The sequence below is a fragment of the Plectrocnemia conspersa genome, unplaced genomic scaffold (assembly GCF_051122295.1).
Source record: "Plectrocnemia conspersa isolate PC_06_02 unplaced genomic scaffold, ASM5112229v1 ptg000001l, whole genome shotgun sequence".
Classification (NCBI taxonomy): Eukaryota; Metazoa; Arthropoda; class Insecta; order Trichoptera; family Polycentropodidae; genus Plectrocnemia; species Plectrocnemia conspersa.
Window position 1 is genome coordinate 4,101,726 of NW_028277165.1, and position 17,063 is coordinate 4,118,788.

At 32.9% G+C, this 17,063-nt stretch overlaps 1 protein-coding gene across 2 annotated transcripts in view; it reads right to left on the reverse strand.

Annotated features, from left to right (window-relative positions):
* Nucleotides 1-1,442: 1,442 nt before the first annotated feature.
* LOC148238506 (uncharacterized protein CG3556) overlaps nt 1,443-17,063 on the reverse strand; it is a 59,238-nt gene continuing 43,617 nt past the window's right edge. Inside the window, exons 2-10 of one of the 2 annotated variants that reach the window (XM_088187793.1) lie at nt 16,458-16,656; nt 7,374-7,468; nt 7,198-7,301; nt 5,776-6,023; nt 5,357-5,517; nt 5,088-5,289; nt 3,316-3,460; nt 3,044-3,255; nt 1,443-2,084 (exon numbers count right to left, since the gene is read on the reverse strand). In XM_088187793.1, the coding sequence (XP_088043919.1) occupies nt 2,023-2,084; nt 3,044-3,255; nt 3,316-3,460; nt 5,088-5,289; nt 5,357-5,517; nt 5,776-6,023; nt 7,198-7,301; nt 7,374-7,468; nt 16,458-16,626 (1,398 nt within the window). In that variant the 5' untranslated portion in view covers nt 16,627-16,656 and the 3' untranslated portion in view covers nt 1,443-2,022. Of the gene's footprint in view, nt 2,085-3,043; nt 3,256-3,315; nt 3,461-5,087; nt 5,290-5,356; nt 5,518-5,775; nt 6,024-7,197; nt 7,302-7,373; nt 7,496-16,457; nt 16,657-17,063 lie in introns of both variants that reach the window. The other variant, XM_088187787.1, reaches the window with a different exon arrangement.

The window sequence follows — 17,063 nt, forward strand, 5'->3', positions numbered from 1 at the left end:
TAAAATCCCATCCATTTTTAGGTGTATATATATATATATATATATATATACATATTCCTAATCCATCAAACTCGAAAATAACAAACAGTCTGAATAACGCTATATTTCAACAGTTTATGTGTTTAAACGTACAATATTATCTTAAAAATGTGTAAAAAGTGTAATGCCCTCTTAAAAACGTCCATCACAATTTTAAAATGTGTTATTTGTTTAATTCATAGATACATATAAATATTATATTATTTTAACATCTACGCGCTTTATGAAACTGTTAAAATATATTAAACAATAAATTGATACTCAATGTTTTGATTTTAACAGGAAATTACGATAAAATCAGGACCGCATTATCATACATTTTTAAAGAATAAACCGACTAATGAGCCCGAAATCAGGGCTCATTAGTGGATTCATTCTTAAAAAATGTATGACAAATGCGGCCCTGATTTTAGCCTAATATCCCATTAAAATACAGACATTGAATTTGAATTTATTGTTTAATATATTTTAACTAATGAGCCTTGATGATAAACCAACTAATGAGCCCTGATCCTGAACAGCTTATTAAATACTCTATTTAACGCTATTTTATCGTGTCTTTTTATTATATTATGCAGCCTAGCATACTGACACTAACTAGCAAAAATTTAAAAGATCATCACTATTGCCTTCAAGTATTTTTATCTTTAATTACAGTAACGAAAAATAACTGCGTTACATTGTTGAAAACATGAAACGATCAGTAGTAGCGGGTTCATACTAAAGTTAAACGCTACTGTTTATTAATATTAAATTTTAACAACCAGATTTTTAACAGTAATTTGAGCGTAATTGCTTTTAAGTTGTAGATAAGTTTTTTTATAGTTTAACAATATAGCACACGTTTAAAACCAGGGCCTTATCTACGTAGTAAATATTTTAAGGCATTTTTTTATACAGTGACCAAAACGAGGCCCTGGTGTAATTTAATAAATATATGAACGACGTTTCTCAAAGTTAATAAATTCAAATATATAATTTTGAGTCATAAATAATGGAGATCTACTATAGTTTTTAACTACAACATTTAAACACGTGAGATGTAATGATAAAAGTAAAATATTGTCGATTAGTTTGGCTTAGATAATAATACAATATTTTATATAATAATGGCGAAAATGCGTGACAGACTTAAATAAACTTTAAATGCGGCCCTGGTTTACTTAGCACACCACAACTGCCGCTTTTCAATAAATATATACAAATCACATTATCTGATTTATTTTTAGAATTTCGCAACCGTATTTGTACATCACATTATGATATGAATAATTTTCGATCGAGTCAAAAATAAATTTAATAAAAAAATAATATAAAATGCACACAGCGATAGTGACTATATAAACCAGGGCCGCACTTTCCCCACAGATAAAAACATATTAAATTCAGTTACCATTAAAGTATTTTGCACGTATTAAGTTGCTAATTAGTGTTTCTTAAATCGCTAAGGGCCAATCTAGTATTCAATAATTAGCGTTTCATCTACTTTATTATATTTTTTTTATAAAATGGTTGGTTATTTCACTGTTTATTAACAATTAACGCTACACAGAAACTATTCATGTAAACAATATAAATGAAAATAAACTTTTGTATTTGTATATAAAAGACACGTGAGTTATTCATTATGTATTATATAAATGCATCATTCAGACTCATCGTAATAACCACCACAGACACACTTTTTAATTTAAATAATTAATTACACACGTTATGTTATATAGTGATATGAGAAACAATTACATTGCGATTCGTCTCTAAAGTTAAATCGTCAATGCATATTAATTTTTTTATACACAGTTATTTTTTTATGTTGTGTAAAGTGAAGTCGGTTTTGTAAGCATCTTTACTTTTTTATGGACTTTAACTTTTAAATTTAATTGTAAAGATACTTCGCCGATTTTAAATAACTTAGCGAAACTACAGTCATCTTGAGTTATGGATTTAGTTGTAGTTTAATCCATTGTACCAATTGCAGGTCGTTTACAGTTTCTTATACCAAAATAGATAATGCTCGCCTTCTTCTACTAGTAGATCGTCCACACCTGAAAAGATATAAAAATTGTTAAAAATATTAAATAAAAAAATCTGCAAATTAATCGATTTTCAATAAAATATATTTAATTCATTTTAATTTAGTCTTTATATTATTCAATTGAAAAATATGATGTATTATAAATATGCAATATTTCTAGTAAAATTTTGATAATAATCTGTACGAATTTCATAACATTAATGCGTTTTTTTGCTCCTTAGTTAAGATACTATATTTAATCTAATAAGTATGATATACTGCTAATAATTCGTTTTTATATTACTTTAATGGTAGAGAGGCGTTTCTGTATGTGACTAATAAATGTGTCACAGAAGACAAAAAAATATCAGACGCCATAATTGGCAGTAGTGCATATAGCTCGTTATAAACGCTACAAATTATTTGCTCGTCCATTCACGAACCGGTCGATTGGCAAGTTATTAATTATTTGCCGGCCGACTCAGAAAGACAACTGCACTGATCAAGTTGTATTTAAAATATGTAAAACGTCATAATTGCTGGGCACTATTGAATTAAAATAATTTAACAGTAAATAGTTTCATTAAATACTAAGTTGATAAACCATCAATAATTATTATTAAATGGTCTGATTTGTATATAAAATATTATGTTTTTAAATTTCCAATTTTCACTGGTAATAATAATATTATTTAATTTACTCCGTAAAAACAAATATAAAATATATTATAATATATTAATAATAATATTAAGGTTCTCATATAATGTCTAAACAAATTTTTTTTTTTTTTCGTCAAAGTAGTAAAAGCCGATTTTAGCAACGAAAATGTTAAGCTACCATATAATTATACCATATAAATAAAATTTATAAGTAATAGAGCTAAACAAAAACTACAAGCTGAAGTGTGTCATTTTTGATTATATAACCATCTCGTATATCAAAGTTGTAGAACACAAATTTCAATAGAAACTTTCAGTTTGGTAACTCACCAACTGGCGACACAAGCTGGTTTCCTGGCGGGTTGGCAGGATCCGGTTGCTCCGGTAAGCGGTACAGCAGCCAATAATGATATCCCATCGGTTCTTCTCGGCAGCCTGCCAAAGTGTGCACGTAATGGCCGTTGGGCCATTCGCTAGCAGAAAACTCGAATCTGGGATCTAACTCAGCAGCCATTTGCATCACGTGATAGAACGAAATATTCCTGAAATATATGTTTTTTATAATACCTAAGAAAAAGTGCGACTTTAAATTAAACACTAACCTTGGAGCTACCATATACAAGGTATAATTATCGGTAACGTTGGTTCCAACCCACAAGGTATATGTAAATGAGACGTTTCTGGAGTCTGACTCATTGTATTGCCTTGGAGTTCCTTGAGCTGCACGTGGAGCTCCTTCGGAAGGCTCTGGAATCATAAAAACATAATTTTCATCAATATCACTTTAAATTAAATTATGCCGTGTTTTGAAATTTTAAACCGCAAATAACATTTTAATAAATAAATTTGGCAATAATGGCTTATGTACTCAGATTTTTTTTTATTGTTTAGTTGTTTTTTAGTGAATGACGTCCACTGCTGTGTGCGATCTATATGCGTGTATAACGATAACTATATTCGTGTTTTGAACACAAAAAAATAAAACAAATTGAGAAAAAGGAGTGGATGACTGCAATGCACCGTCCACTCCAGTGCCAGATTTAGGCGACGATGTTATTTTTTTTATTGTAGCCACTGTATCTGACAAATAATTTCCTTAATTCCTTTATCGGAATTCTGTTAATTTGCTGGATTTGTACCCAGGCATCGTGGACTTTCTTTTAGTACTTGTGCACTATATCATTAGGGTCCCAAATACATGGCTCCGGCTGAAGCAATTCCAAATAGCAAAACGTTTGCTCCGTGGTCATGACGTTGCAGTGCTCATCATGCGTGCGAATCACATGACGCCTACGAGCATACTAAAATATAACAAGCTACTCGTTATATTTCATTATGTGGACCACTATGCCCTTATCTCTCACTCACTTTCATCACTTAACACGCAAGAAAGCGAAAGGGAAAGTATCTCATCGCTCGCGCTTGAAAGAGTAATACATTTTGTGCTCCTACTTCGGTACCTTTGACTCGGTCTACAAATACCGACACGATTTGGAAGTCGCCCGAAGCTAGCCAAGTCGACTGAAGTAGCCCACTACACTCTCCGTCCTCGGTCAACTTCGAGAGAGTGTGGAGGAGGCATTAGAGTTACTAGTCTGAGACATTATGGACTACGCTATTCCGCCCAAGAGACTCGCTGCTCCTGTTGCGCGCAGTGTAAACGTGTCAATACTTTTTGCGCGCGAGGGAATGAATCAAGAGTAATCATATATAATCCGCCTCATCAAATCGTATACAAATCATTCGTTTTTATGGGATCCCAACTATGATGGGATCATACAGACTCCATCGGGTTGACTTTGCTTCGTTTCCTTTTATTTTGTTCAAATCCAGCATTCTCGACAGACTCGCCAAAACTGACAGTTGACCTTTCGCGCCTGTTTCGCCCGTGTAAATCGGAAGGGCGTGTCGGCACTCGGGCAAGTTATTCTGCGCAATAGTTGGGCGAGTTATTCTGCGCAACAGTTGCGCGCAGCAACTACTCGCAGCAAGAGCATGAATGCGTTTATAACGCGCAACTACTCGCGCAATTATTGCGCGAGTCAGTTTCGCTGCGAGTCAACAAAGAGACTTGCGTTTACACTGCGCGCAACTACTCGCGCAATGAATTGAATGTTATTGTTGTTAAACAAGAATAATTTAATAATTTTAAATATAACCACTGATATTGTAGGATAATTAAGAGTTGATCTAAGTATTTATTAAATAAAAAAATGATAGATAGAAAACATAAATTTTAATGCAAAAAATTTGAGTTAAAGAATATTTAACTGAAATATAATAGTTTAGACTTTATTTATCATAGAATATAGAAATGAAAGTAGTTATATTAAATAGATAATATCTAAAGTGATATATATATATAAGATCTTACCATGAGCATCAAGAAGAGGGTGTTCAGAATGAGGACAACGACGAGTTGTGGCTATTGTGGCACCAGAAAGCGCTAAAGCAACTTCGGCAGTAGTAGCAACATCTCCGAAGCCGCCATTATGTCCTTGCTGTTGGATAACCCATCTGATGGCTGCAGATCTATTCCATTGTTGCATAGATTCATTCTCAGTTTCTTCTAGAGCCTAATACAAGCATAGAATTATAACAGTGGACAGATAATATACTCATAATTAATCAAATATAACATACTTGAATCGCAAGAGCCGTTGTCTTCAAATTTCCAAAGCTTCCATCTGGCGATTGCTGCCTGGCAAGTCCAGTAAGTGGTCTCCTCAAGAACGGCTGTAGACTGCGATGTCTATGATCACGTACGATACATCGAAGGGCAAGAATCACACTAGCCATTGTATCTACGATTAAAATGCTTCATATTATAAAGCATTTTGATTTTATATGCTATATAAGCAGAGGCGGCCGGTGCAGAGCTGTGTTTCAGTCGCACGATCGCAAAACACTGCGCTGGTGCAAAGGTGTGACAGAGTGAGAGTGGTGGGGGCCTGCATCTCTCTCATTCTGTCACACGCATGCATCAGAACGGTGTTTTGCTATCGTGGGACAGAGACACAACGCTTCACCGGCCGTCGCTGTATCGATCGGTAATATGTAACCTAAATTATGGTCTGCTGGTGCGCTGACTGCATCCAGAAGACGTCTGACATGACGACGTCTCGCTCTAGCACCGGCACTACAGGCTGCTAGAGAAGCTAAAGCCAGCTCTTGAGCGTGCGCAGGCTCCCTATGGAGTAGAGCACCGACCAAGTCGTGTCCGTGGAATCTGCGCGGATCTCTGCACAGTGCCACCAGAGCTAGAGTGTACTCAGCCAACTGTCTTGATGAAACTGGAGTCTCCCTATGCCTACAGGAATAATAAAATCTTAGCAAACTATTTAAAAAATAATCTTGTTACGTTTAAAGAAGATGATGTAATAAACGTTTGTTTATTATCTTATTTCGCGTTGTATTGTGTATGTTAATTACACCAATATTTAACCTATAATTAACAGTAACTTTTTATTTGTATCCACTACTAGCTATCAGCGTTTTGAATTTGTATGATTGATATTTTACTGCGTGTCTCTAATCAATCCAGAAAATATTTTTAAAAATATGCTATTTCAGTAAAATCATATTGGAATACATTTTCAGCAGTAGATATATATTTTTACCAGTGAAAATATAAATTATCTGGCACGTGCTAGTAAAATTATATGATTTCAACTTTTCTAAATGTAGTAATATATATATTTACACGCTTATCATTATTTATTTACATTGATGTATGAATGTTACGGTGAATGTGTATTACTAGTATCACATTTTCACCAGTAGATATATATGTTTACTAGCGAAAATATAATTTAACTATTTGCCGCTAATATGCTGCTCTAAAATGTATATGAAACTCAATTTGACAGTTGCGAAACGTCTATTTGCTGTTTAAACCCAAACCTAACCTAACTAATAATAGTTTTACAACTTTCATTAGGACAAGTCCAAAATACAAACTAAGCCAATTCATCTCTCAGGGGGAAATAAGCGCAAGAATAAGTACAAACAGATATCGCATCTCCCATATTGATCCATAGTTTGTCTGAATTTCGATATTACACTATGTTTTAAAAATATGATAACTATCCTTACCGATATTACTATATAAGAGGGCTGATCAAAGTATATTCAAACCGAATTTTGGTCAATAGGGGAGCGCAAAAACAATTATCACTTCTCAGAAGGCAAAAATTAACGTCAAAAGCAATAAAATCGTGTCGGCGCCGTCGCAGTGGAAACGCTCGGTAAAATATGATTTTGGAAAATATGTCGCACGGTGACTAATTTTTATATTTATTTGTAGCATAGAAAGAGTTAACTCGTACCTATTATTATTTATTCAAGAAATTATAATACGATGTTAAAAATATATAAAATGGCATTTTCATCATGAGGCCCGGAATCATTGTTTTTCCAGGATCTGGGTTCGATCTCGGCGGCCCTATACCCATTACAATAAATATGTGATATAAGATACTTACTTCCATAGTAGTAGCAAGACTTCAATTTCGAGCTGCTTCGCAGACAGTTGCATTTCCAGCGAGGGTTGAGATGATTCCACTTCATTCTTGGACTCGTTAGCTACCTTTAAAGATATTTATTTTATTTAGTACGCTATTTCATGATAAAGAATCTCGTTTATTATCCATTAACTCACTTGTAGTGCAATGAGTGCCCTGTGCGTGTCGTTGCCCCATCCGAAATTGGCGCACCTCTGTTGCTCCAGCCAATGTAGAGCCCTCTGAGTAGCACCTGCCCAACCACCATCCTCATTATTTTCTGAAATTGTCATTTATAGGGGGATAGAGCCTCGTCTAGGGCCCATCGACTGTCTTCCACGCGTGCCTAATGCGATTTGCGGAAGAAAATGTTTTCGCATTGCGAGGTAAAGTGTTCCGTTTGACAGATATCAAAGTCGATAAATAGAAAAACGTTAAATAAGTATGACACTCAATAAGCAATATTTAAATATATTGCTATTAATATTATGATTTTATACTTTTACTATATTAAAAATAAATTATACAAATATTGCGACCAGACTTTTTTATAAAAAGCAAAGTTATTTAATTATAAATTATTATTATTGCTTAACAATTTATTTGAGTTCACGTACAATTTAGGTAAATATTTTATGGACTTGATGTTCTCGTCTCCGAAGATTAAGTTAAACGTAGTAATTGGACTATAATTGACGTGAAGAGAGAAGCGGCTGCTTACACGGTCTTCTCAATCCAGGCAAATCAAACGATTATGTGCGTTAAATCAAACAAAAGAAACATATATTGCTGTCATTTTAATATCGGTCATCTATTTGTATTTTAATTATCGCTTAAAACCACTTTTAGTATAAAAATATATAAAGCAAAAGCATCCTAGAACAATTGTATATATAAGATACTCGATGTTCTCGTTTCCGAATATCTGGACTAAAGTTGATGTGAAGAGAGAAGCGGCTGCTTATCCTGTTTTCTCAGTTTTTATTGACGATCGGCGTAGTTCTACTTAGTGTGATATCTACAAATTCTCATGTGTCCCAAATCAGGGATATCAGGTGAAAGTTCTTGAAGATGTTCCGACAGAAGAATATATGTATGTGCTAAGTATGCGCTTATATACGCCTAGTATAACTGGGGAAGGTTTCTGGTTCGCCACTTTCAACGCGACGGCCAACTACCAAGATTTAGAGATGTAATTGGATTTGTTTATTTCTTGCATGCTTGTTGAGGTTGAACAGTTAAAGATTTGGCACCTCTTTCTATTTGTCGATGCATTCAACTAGCTACTTTTGTCAATGTAATTGTCCTGCACTTCGTATCGGGGGTGTTTATTTTTGTTTTTCGGGCCGAGCTCTTTGGCCCGCTTGCGTTACTAGGTAATGCTTCTCGCGCTCTACCTCAGACGGTCAGCCAGAGAGGTCCGCTCCTCTTGAGTGTTTGGGATTTAACCCAAGAAGACACTCTCCCACACTGATGAATGGCGGGAGCTCAGCATGTGGTGGACTGGCGCCCATGGGCAATGTCGACGACTTCCAGATGCTCTAGAGCAGTGTTTCCCAGCCTTCTTTATGCCATGCCCCACCGTAGTCTTTTCAAAAGTCATATGCCCCACCGGCATCTTTTTTAATAAAACAGTAGGTAAATTTTCAAAACGTATATTATAATTGAAATAATTACAAAATACAAATTAAAAATGTAAGTAAAATAAAATAAAATGGTAATGCCTAATCCATTATTAAATTATTAAATTCACTTACGCTTGCTACAAAGAAATTTTATGTCTGGATCTAACTTGGTTAATTTCAGTCTTAAGTCCCCTCTATTTGTAAAAATTCAATCGATTTTTTTTAATGAGTTAATCGCTTATGGCGCTAAAACCACATTCCACTAAATAAGATGATGGAAAGGGTAATAATAAATTTCTAGCATGCAAAGTAATATTAGGATATTTTGTGTTAGTTTCTTCTCACATCCATGCCATTATTCCTTTTATATTGAATAAATTTGTAATCGAATCATCATTTTGCATTTCCGAAAGTTCTTCATACAAATTTTCATTTGAAATATCTACCAGCATTGGTTGTGTCAACCAAGCTGGAAAATGTATCTCTTTTAAATCAGCAAATCGTTCTTTAAAATCAGTTGATAAAGTTTGCAGATGGTCCAAAATCACACGTTTAGCATTATTAGTCACTTCACATTTTTGGAGCCAGTAAAATTTTTCAAAATTGTTGTTAAAAATATTTTTTTTAGATAATTCGATAAAAGTGGTAAATGCAAATATCTTTGCTTTTGCATCGACAAGTGTTTTCTCCGATCCTTGAAGTTGGCTATTTAAAATATTTAATTTTTCAAATATATCAGTTAAATAGCTTACAAATGCTTTACCGTCGACCGTCATCAAAAACTTCATATCAGATCGGTTGCTTAAAAAATCACAAAGGGTATCGAATATATCTTACGTAAGCTAGCTTCACTGTCTCTCAAAATTGATTCATCCATTTGAAGTGAAAATTTTCTTGTTTTCAGCTTTTCAACAAGTTGGATTTCAACGTTTTCACTCAATTCGTCTATTTTTCTGCAAACAGTAGTGTTGCTGAGGGGCATAGCCTTCACGAGTTTGTCATGTTGTTGTAGAACTGTTTTAAGAAATGCTGATATTGATGGCTTGGTTAGATCCTCTCCTATAGTATGGTTTTTTCCACATTTAGCGATGAGCAATGAAATATGGTAACTAGCCTCAAGACTACGATCAATACTTGCAGTTTGTGCACAAAATAGATTTGTTAATGTTTTTCGTTTTCCAAATTTTTTTAAAGATTTTGAAAGAAAATAATATCTGAATTAATATGAGTACTATGTTTCGCCTTAAAATGTGCTTCAAGACGACCTCGTTTCATTGTTTCATTGGTAAAGGATTTCTCACACAGAAGACAAAAAGTAGGCATTCGTCATGCCCAGCAGGTATAAATCCAAATTTTAAGAAATCCTACGCACGTAGGTATATTTAGTCGTGAACGAGCAAATTATATTTATATGTGGAATATTTGATAATTTCCCATCTCTGAAGCGTGATGTTCCATCTCTGAAGCGTGGTGCCCCACCTCTGAGGCGTGGTGCCCCACCGGTGGGGCGTACGCCCCACCGTGGGAAACACTGCTCTAGAGAGTCGCGATCACGTCCCTTATTCTTGCCCGTCAGCGCTCGAGAACGCTCCTTTAGCACGAGCCATCCAGCCTCTCAACGAGCTTGTCAAATATAAGGATGTTTTGGGCGGTGTGCACTATACTATATTTTTATTATATATTATATATTGTAAAAATATTTAATTGTACAATATAATAATGTCAGATTTATAATGAAAAAAAATATAATTATATTTATAAAGGTTCAGAATGATGCACCTTGAAAATATTATGTGTGATTTGGCTGTTAATCAAGAGTTAAAAACATATTTTTAAAAGTCACGTCGCTTAGTCCAAATATGTGCTACATTTTATTTTAATAAACGTATACGTACAAAAAAGCATACCTTATTTTGTACAAACGATACGTATTTTAGAAGCCATTGAATTCTCCGATTCGTATTTCACGAAAAATACGAATGTATCGCTAGCCAATTTTACCTTTTCCAGAATTGGTTGTACAATAAATAATTTAGAAAATTTGAAAGCCTTTTGTTGAAAAATATTTGCGTGACGCAGTTAAATTGACCTTGAGTTTGTGAATATATCAAACATACTTATATTTATAAAAAATGCAATTTGATTCGCATTATGTAACTAAATAACTCATCAGTTGTGCTCTCCAAAATTTAATCAAAATCATTAGTTGGTAGACTCTAATTAAGGTGTGTTTTTTTATCAAGTTTTATCTCAGAGTTGAGACAAAGATTTTGTTGAGATAACAATCATGCTTTTATGTTTTATATATCAAGTCATTAATAATTCTCTCTAGCATTAAACAAGGCAGGAATAAATATTGTCTGATGTTTTGATATAATAACATACAGATATATTCTATTTGCTCAAGGAAATATTTTCGTATAACGTAAATGAGTTTTCCATTTGACAAATATCGAAGTTAATAATTAGAAAATCGACGAGACATTTTAAAACATTTTCCATGGCATCAATTAAAGTGGCGTGTGATTAATTGGAAGAATTTATTGGGTTTTGAGTAAATATGAGTATGGCGCTTTATAGAAATTACGTGTTTGATCAAGGGCGGCACGTAAAGGGTAAGAAATCAATACAGTGTTTATGTAAAGATATATAATAATAAAACGGTTGCATATTTAATATAGAAGATAATGATAATATTGCTTTGAAATATATAATTCAATTCAATTTGCTCATTTTATATGCAATGTCATGTCACATTAATTTACATAGATTAATCTTGACATGACATTGAAATGATTTAGATTTTATCGTTTTTATTATACTAATAATAATTTATTGTACAAATGACTACATGTTACGGTAAATAAAATCACACATTCTAGTAAAAATATTGGATTAAGTAATATATCATCGAATTTTTTTGCATGACTCTTGCGGTAAAAGTAGCATATACATAATATATTTAATCTGTTTTCAGACATGTAATATTTGACAACCCTAAAATAGCATGTAGCTTATGACACTTAAATATTCAGTTATTATAATTTTGTTCATTTGACTTGAATAAGAAAACATAATTCATACTAGTATTAAAACTTAAAGTGGTTTATCGAGATAAATCGTCTCGCACAAAATTTTCCCTCTTGGATTTTTCTCAATTTGCGACCACACGTAATCGTATGAAAGTCTAACTTTTCCAACCCCACCCATTTTCCGCCCAATCCCTACGACCTTGAGCCTTTCTTTATTTCGTTTCGCCTTATTAATTCCATCCGATTCGTGGCCGCTGTGGTAATCGAAGATAAGCCTGCGGAAAAAAGTGGTACATGGAAATAATTAATTTCCAAGTTGACGTTAGACCTTTGGCTTAACCGACGGTGAATAATATTGCGCGTGACCCTAAACGGACCCTTAGCACTGTTTTCTGGGTGGAAGTTGAGTGAAGATACCGATCGGTGGCTATCCGCCAAAGCCGGCGGATTTTCAGGGCAAATTGTTCTAGTAATAAATGGATCTAGGATGTCAAGGTGGTGTCGCGGTATTTTCACCCAGATTTGGCTCGTGTTGCAATCTGAAATAACACCTATATAATAAGAAGGGATTCGTAAAAGAAAATTTTATGTTTACGGATGGAATTGAAGACAAGGATTTTACCAACACGTTTACGCCAAAAAAAAATTATATTTACATATATGAATTTACACTGATTTTAATTTGATCATATGTAACGTTTATAGATTTTTGTGCTGAAAATAAAAATAAAAACCTGGCAAATTAACTTAGTAATTTTATATATAATTTATTGTATCATATTTTTGCGTTACAATATTTAAAAATATAAGCAAATGCTGCTTTGTAAAATTTTATTTTGAACTGACTGTGTTAACACAAATATTGTTTTCTTGATTAATAAAAGTACAGTAAATTTATTTATTTTTTCATTGTAATGAACTTGTTGAAAAATATGTTTTCTCACAGTTATAGGAAAAATTAATTAACGAGTAATTTAAAATCAGAATTAAGTTGAATAAAATATAAAGACAATATAAATGTTGTCTTTGTGAAAAAAATATTGTACAGTGTAATTAACCGTTTTTTTTTATGTAGTTAATGTATTTTCATTGCACCACTGCTTGTTTTCTCGATTGCTTATTAACCAATTTTACACATAAATCGAGTTACAATAAAAAACTAGTTATACAGTGTATTATTGAATTTATTTATCAATTTATCCAAACAACCCGCGTCATTTTGAGCAGTTAATACGCTCAATTTCCCCCATGGTATTTCCAATTACAATCAAACATTTCGAAAATCCCCAGCCCATCGTTGTTAACGTTGATTACAGCACCGCGGCAAATATATAATAAAGTATAATCAGCGGTCCCTCTGTTGACAGTTCATTTGAATTATTTCCAGCTAATGCAGTGCTGAGTGGACAAATTGAACAGAGCGCAGCAGTGCCAGCCCGTCGTTATTTCAGAGAACCGAGTGTGCATATATTGCGTTGGTTCTGAACTATGTACGTGCTTTAATAATGATAGCCGAAATGTGTTTACACACGTGCCGTCGTTCTAACAAATAACTCAGGAAAATGATTACATACTGGGCGTCCTCTATTGTACATTTACTAGTGAGCATATATGAAGGAGTAAGGCTCGCAGTGAACTTCTGCGAATAAAACAAGATCCAAGGTGTTTCATGGTAGAACAAATATGTATTACAAAGGGTAGAAATGTATGTTATATATTTCGCAAAATATAATCTGGAATTCGATCATTATATATACATGAATGTATATAAAACATTTTTCAACTCTAAATTGAATGGTAGAAAAGCCAAAATGTGAATATATATATATGTATATATTATATATAATATAAAAGTGAGATATTGATTCTGGAATAAAGTAATTGAAAATCGTTAATATTGTACATATTAACATTTAACAAGCACGTTGGTATAAGTCATGCTTATTTAATTTAAAATCTTGGGCTCGAATATCATATGAAAGAAGAGAATTAATGAATAATATTATTTATAATGATTTATTTTAGGTTTTTCTAAATTTTTTAATCGAGTAACAGTTTACGTTGAGCTAAGTCGCTATCTAACTTACTAAAATAAAATATGCAACAAGACAAAATAGTACCTGTCTTAAGAAACAATTATCAGTCGATGTTTATTTTATTAGCCCAGACAAAGTATTTAAAGTCATACTTCATAATATGCTTTAAAACATATCGTAGGTTATTTGATTAGTCGTAATAAAATCTTAATATATGCAATCAAGTAGATGACATCTACATTGATGTTGTTAATGTTTGTAAAATTCATAAAAAACAAAAAGACAGCGGACAGACACATTTGTGTTTTTCACACCACACACGATCGAATTTGTGTGCCAGACATTCGTGACAGACAGATCCGTGCGTGTATGGCCAGCTATTTGATTATGAAATGAATAATAATGTATTTAATCGCACATAAGTTGTAACCGATTTAGATGTCCAATTTCTAGAGGAGTATATAGATTACCAATGTAATAATAAAGCTGTTTTTTCGATATGCGCATAAACTAAGAAGCTCAAAGACCTAGTACGCAGTATCCTTGAGCATGCTTCTCTGGTTTTGTTGACAAACATGTTTTCCATTTTTATTTCCCACAAAATTCTTACATGGTATGCTGGGATATGATTTCCTTAAGTCGCATCGACAAGTATATTTAAGAAAGCACCTTTTTAAGTTGCTAGTAAATTAAATATTTCGCTGTAACCTGACAGGTGTAAGCCCAATGCGTTACAACGTGGTAAATCTGTACCAACTGAGTAAGTTAATCAGATATAATGAATACCCACAAGTAAGTATTAATCACCAGACTGAAAGTCTGAGAATAAGTGACATCTATATTACAAATTATAAATTATTATGTGCTATACAATTTATAACCAATCCAGTAAGGGCCTTTTTTTAATAATAGCGCATTTTTTATGAATAAAAATTCGAGTAATTTTTTTTTTTGTCTGTTTTATGGACTTTTGGTCATGAAATGTTCGTTGTAACGTGTTTCATCGCACTGATTTTTTAATTAATGTGGGTTGTTTATATCAAGCGGATTACAAATTACATTAGCATATTATAGAAAATAAATACAGTAAGTCGTGCAAGGTATTGGAATTAATTTATCACTTAATGCACAGTTTTCTCAAATATATTCTACAAATAATGTAACCGAATCTTTTATCTTCAAGTTCAAAATATATTTCTCTGGTAATTTACTAAATACGTTAATAAACAAACGAGTGGTATAAGTCTCCTATTGACCTGAAATACTTAGGTTCGAATCCCATACCGACTTTAGTGTTTTTAAATTTCTATCGCATCTGGGAGATCAAAATTAGTGATTAATATATAATTATAATTCCGATCGATCATCACAGATTAGGTTAACCTAGATTTAGAATATCGTAATGAATAATTAAAGTCAAATTAGATCGTATGTATCTGCTATTGAAAATTCTCTAATAATGAGCTAATATAGCTTATAGAGAATATTTATTTTTATATTAAATTATTGTTGCTGTTCATCGTGACCGCTTTCACCTTTAAAAATAATTCGTGGTAATTATATACGCTGCTTTTAAATTGCTCACATTTTCGAGCCACGACACCTTTTTTCTATAATGTCTTATTGTCATGCGATTTTTTTCCCTTTATTTTCCAAAACAGCGACAAAATCTCCTGATAAATGAATAGAAGTAAACGTAAAAATAATAATATTCGCTAACTTCTCGCAGAAATTTGTATGTATCTAGCATTTTTTTAAACAGCTGAAGACTTCTACTGACAATATTTTCAAGGATTTTCTGTTTCGAGTTTCGGGACGTCTTCGAGAATCACAAAAGAGCCAGAACGTATATAATCGCCTATAGCTGTTTCCATCTAGCTCCTTGAAGGCTGGCAACATTGCACGTTGATCTATTTATTGCGAGCCACGATAAATTGATCCAGTTTGTATAATTTTATTTTAATATTTTATGATTGTCGAGCTTTTTAATTTTATTGAGTCTTAATTTAAAGAAATAAATATAAGACCCTTTGCAAAAGGTACACGTGCTAATATATATAGTTCATCTAATATATTTTTAAGCATTTGTTTGTGTATATGTTACAGTGAATGTATATTACCAATAAAAATATTTTTTTACTGGAATTTCAGTGAAATCATATCAGAATTTATTTTTACTGATAGATATATATTTCAAACTGTTTCAAACTGTCATTTGATAGGCGTGTAATATATAAGTAGTGGTCTTTAACTGAAAAAATAGTTGTAGGGCATCTGTTCAACTTAAAATTCAACATACTATAGTAAATTTGTTTAAGTTTGGTTTGGGTTTGAACAGCGAATAGACGTTTCGCAACTGAAAAATTGATTTTCATAGATCAGTAAAAATATACTGTCGCTAGTAGAACTATATATGTATATCTACGGTAAAAATGTATTTAGATTAAATTATATTTATACTAGTGAAAATATAACTTGACTAAAAAATGCACATTCGCTGTAACATATAAAATATTAATATTAATAAATATTTCTATAAAATCACTCACCGTGCCATTTGAGCAATGACGTCTCACTGAAGACGTCGTTTGGAGTGGCCGTGGTCAAACTTTCGACGTTCGGAGTTACCAATAATTTGGTGGCGCATGATGATGTAGTTATGAGTGTGAACAAAGCGTAGAGCAGCAGATGAAGCCGATGGTGATGAGCAGGATCCATTTGTCCCGTCGGAAAAAGCCGCTTTCCAACCTGAAAAAAGAAAAATACACATTCAGAAAAAAGGGTTCAAGAGATTATCGCCGTACATTTGTCATGGCCGTGAAAGGTGTTTGGGTTTAGGGGAAAAATGAGGGTGAGATTAATGGTCGGCAGATGATCCTTGTGTTACAAGTGCTCATGTATAATATATGTATTTGGTGAACCGAAAGCATTTTCTTTCTGAAACGAATCAATATTGGCAAGTTGTAAAGTTCAAGGGAAGGTCGTCGCATTCAATTTATAATTGCATTTTTAGTTGGCAGCGTACCAAAATGTACGGTCAAGTTTAGTTAGCAAAGTTTATACTTTCATCATGCTATTTTACTGCAGCGGAAAGGTGAAATATTTTTTTAATTAAAGGCAAAACTTTTCAGTGATTTTTTCATAAAAAATAAATG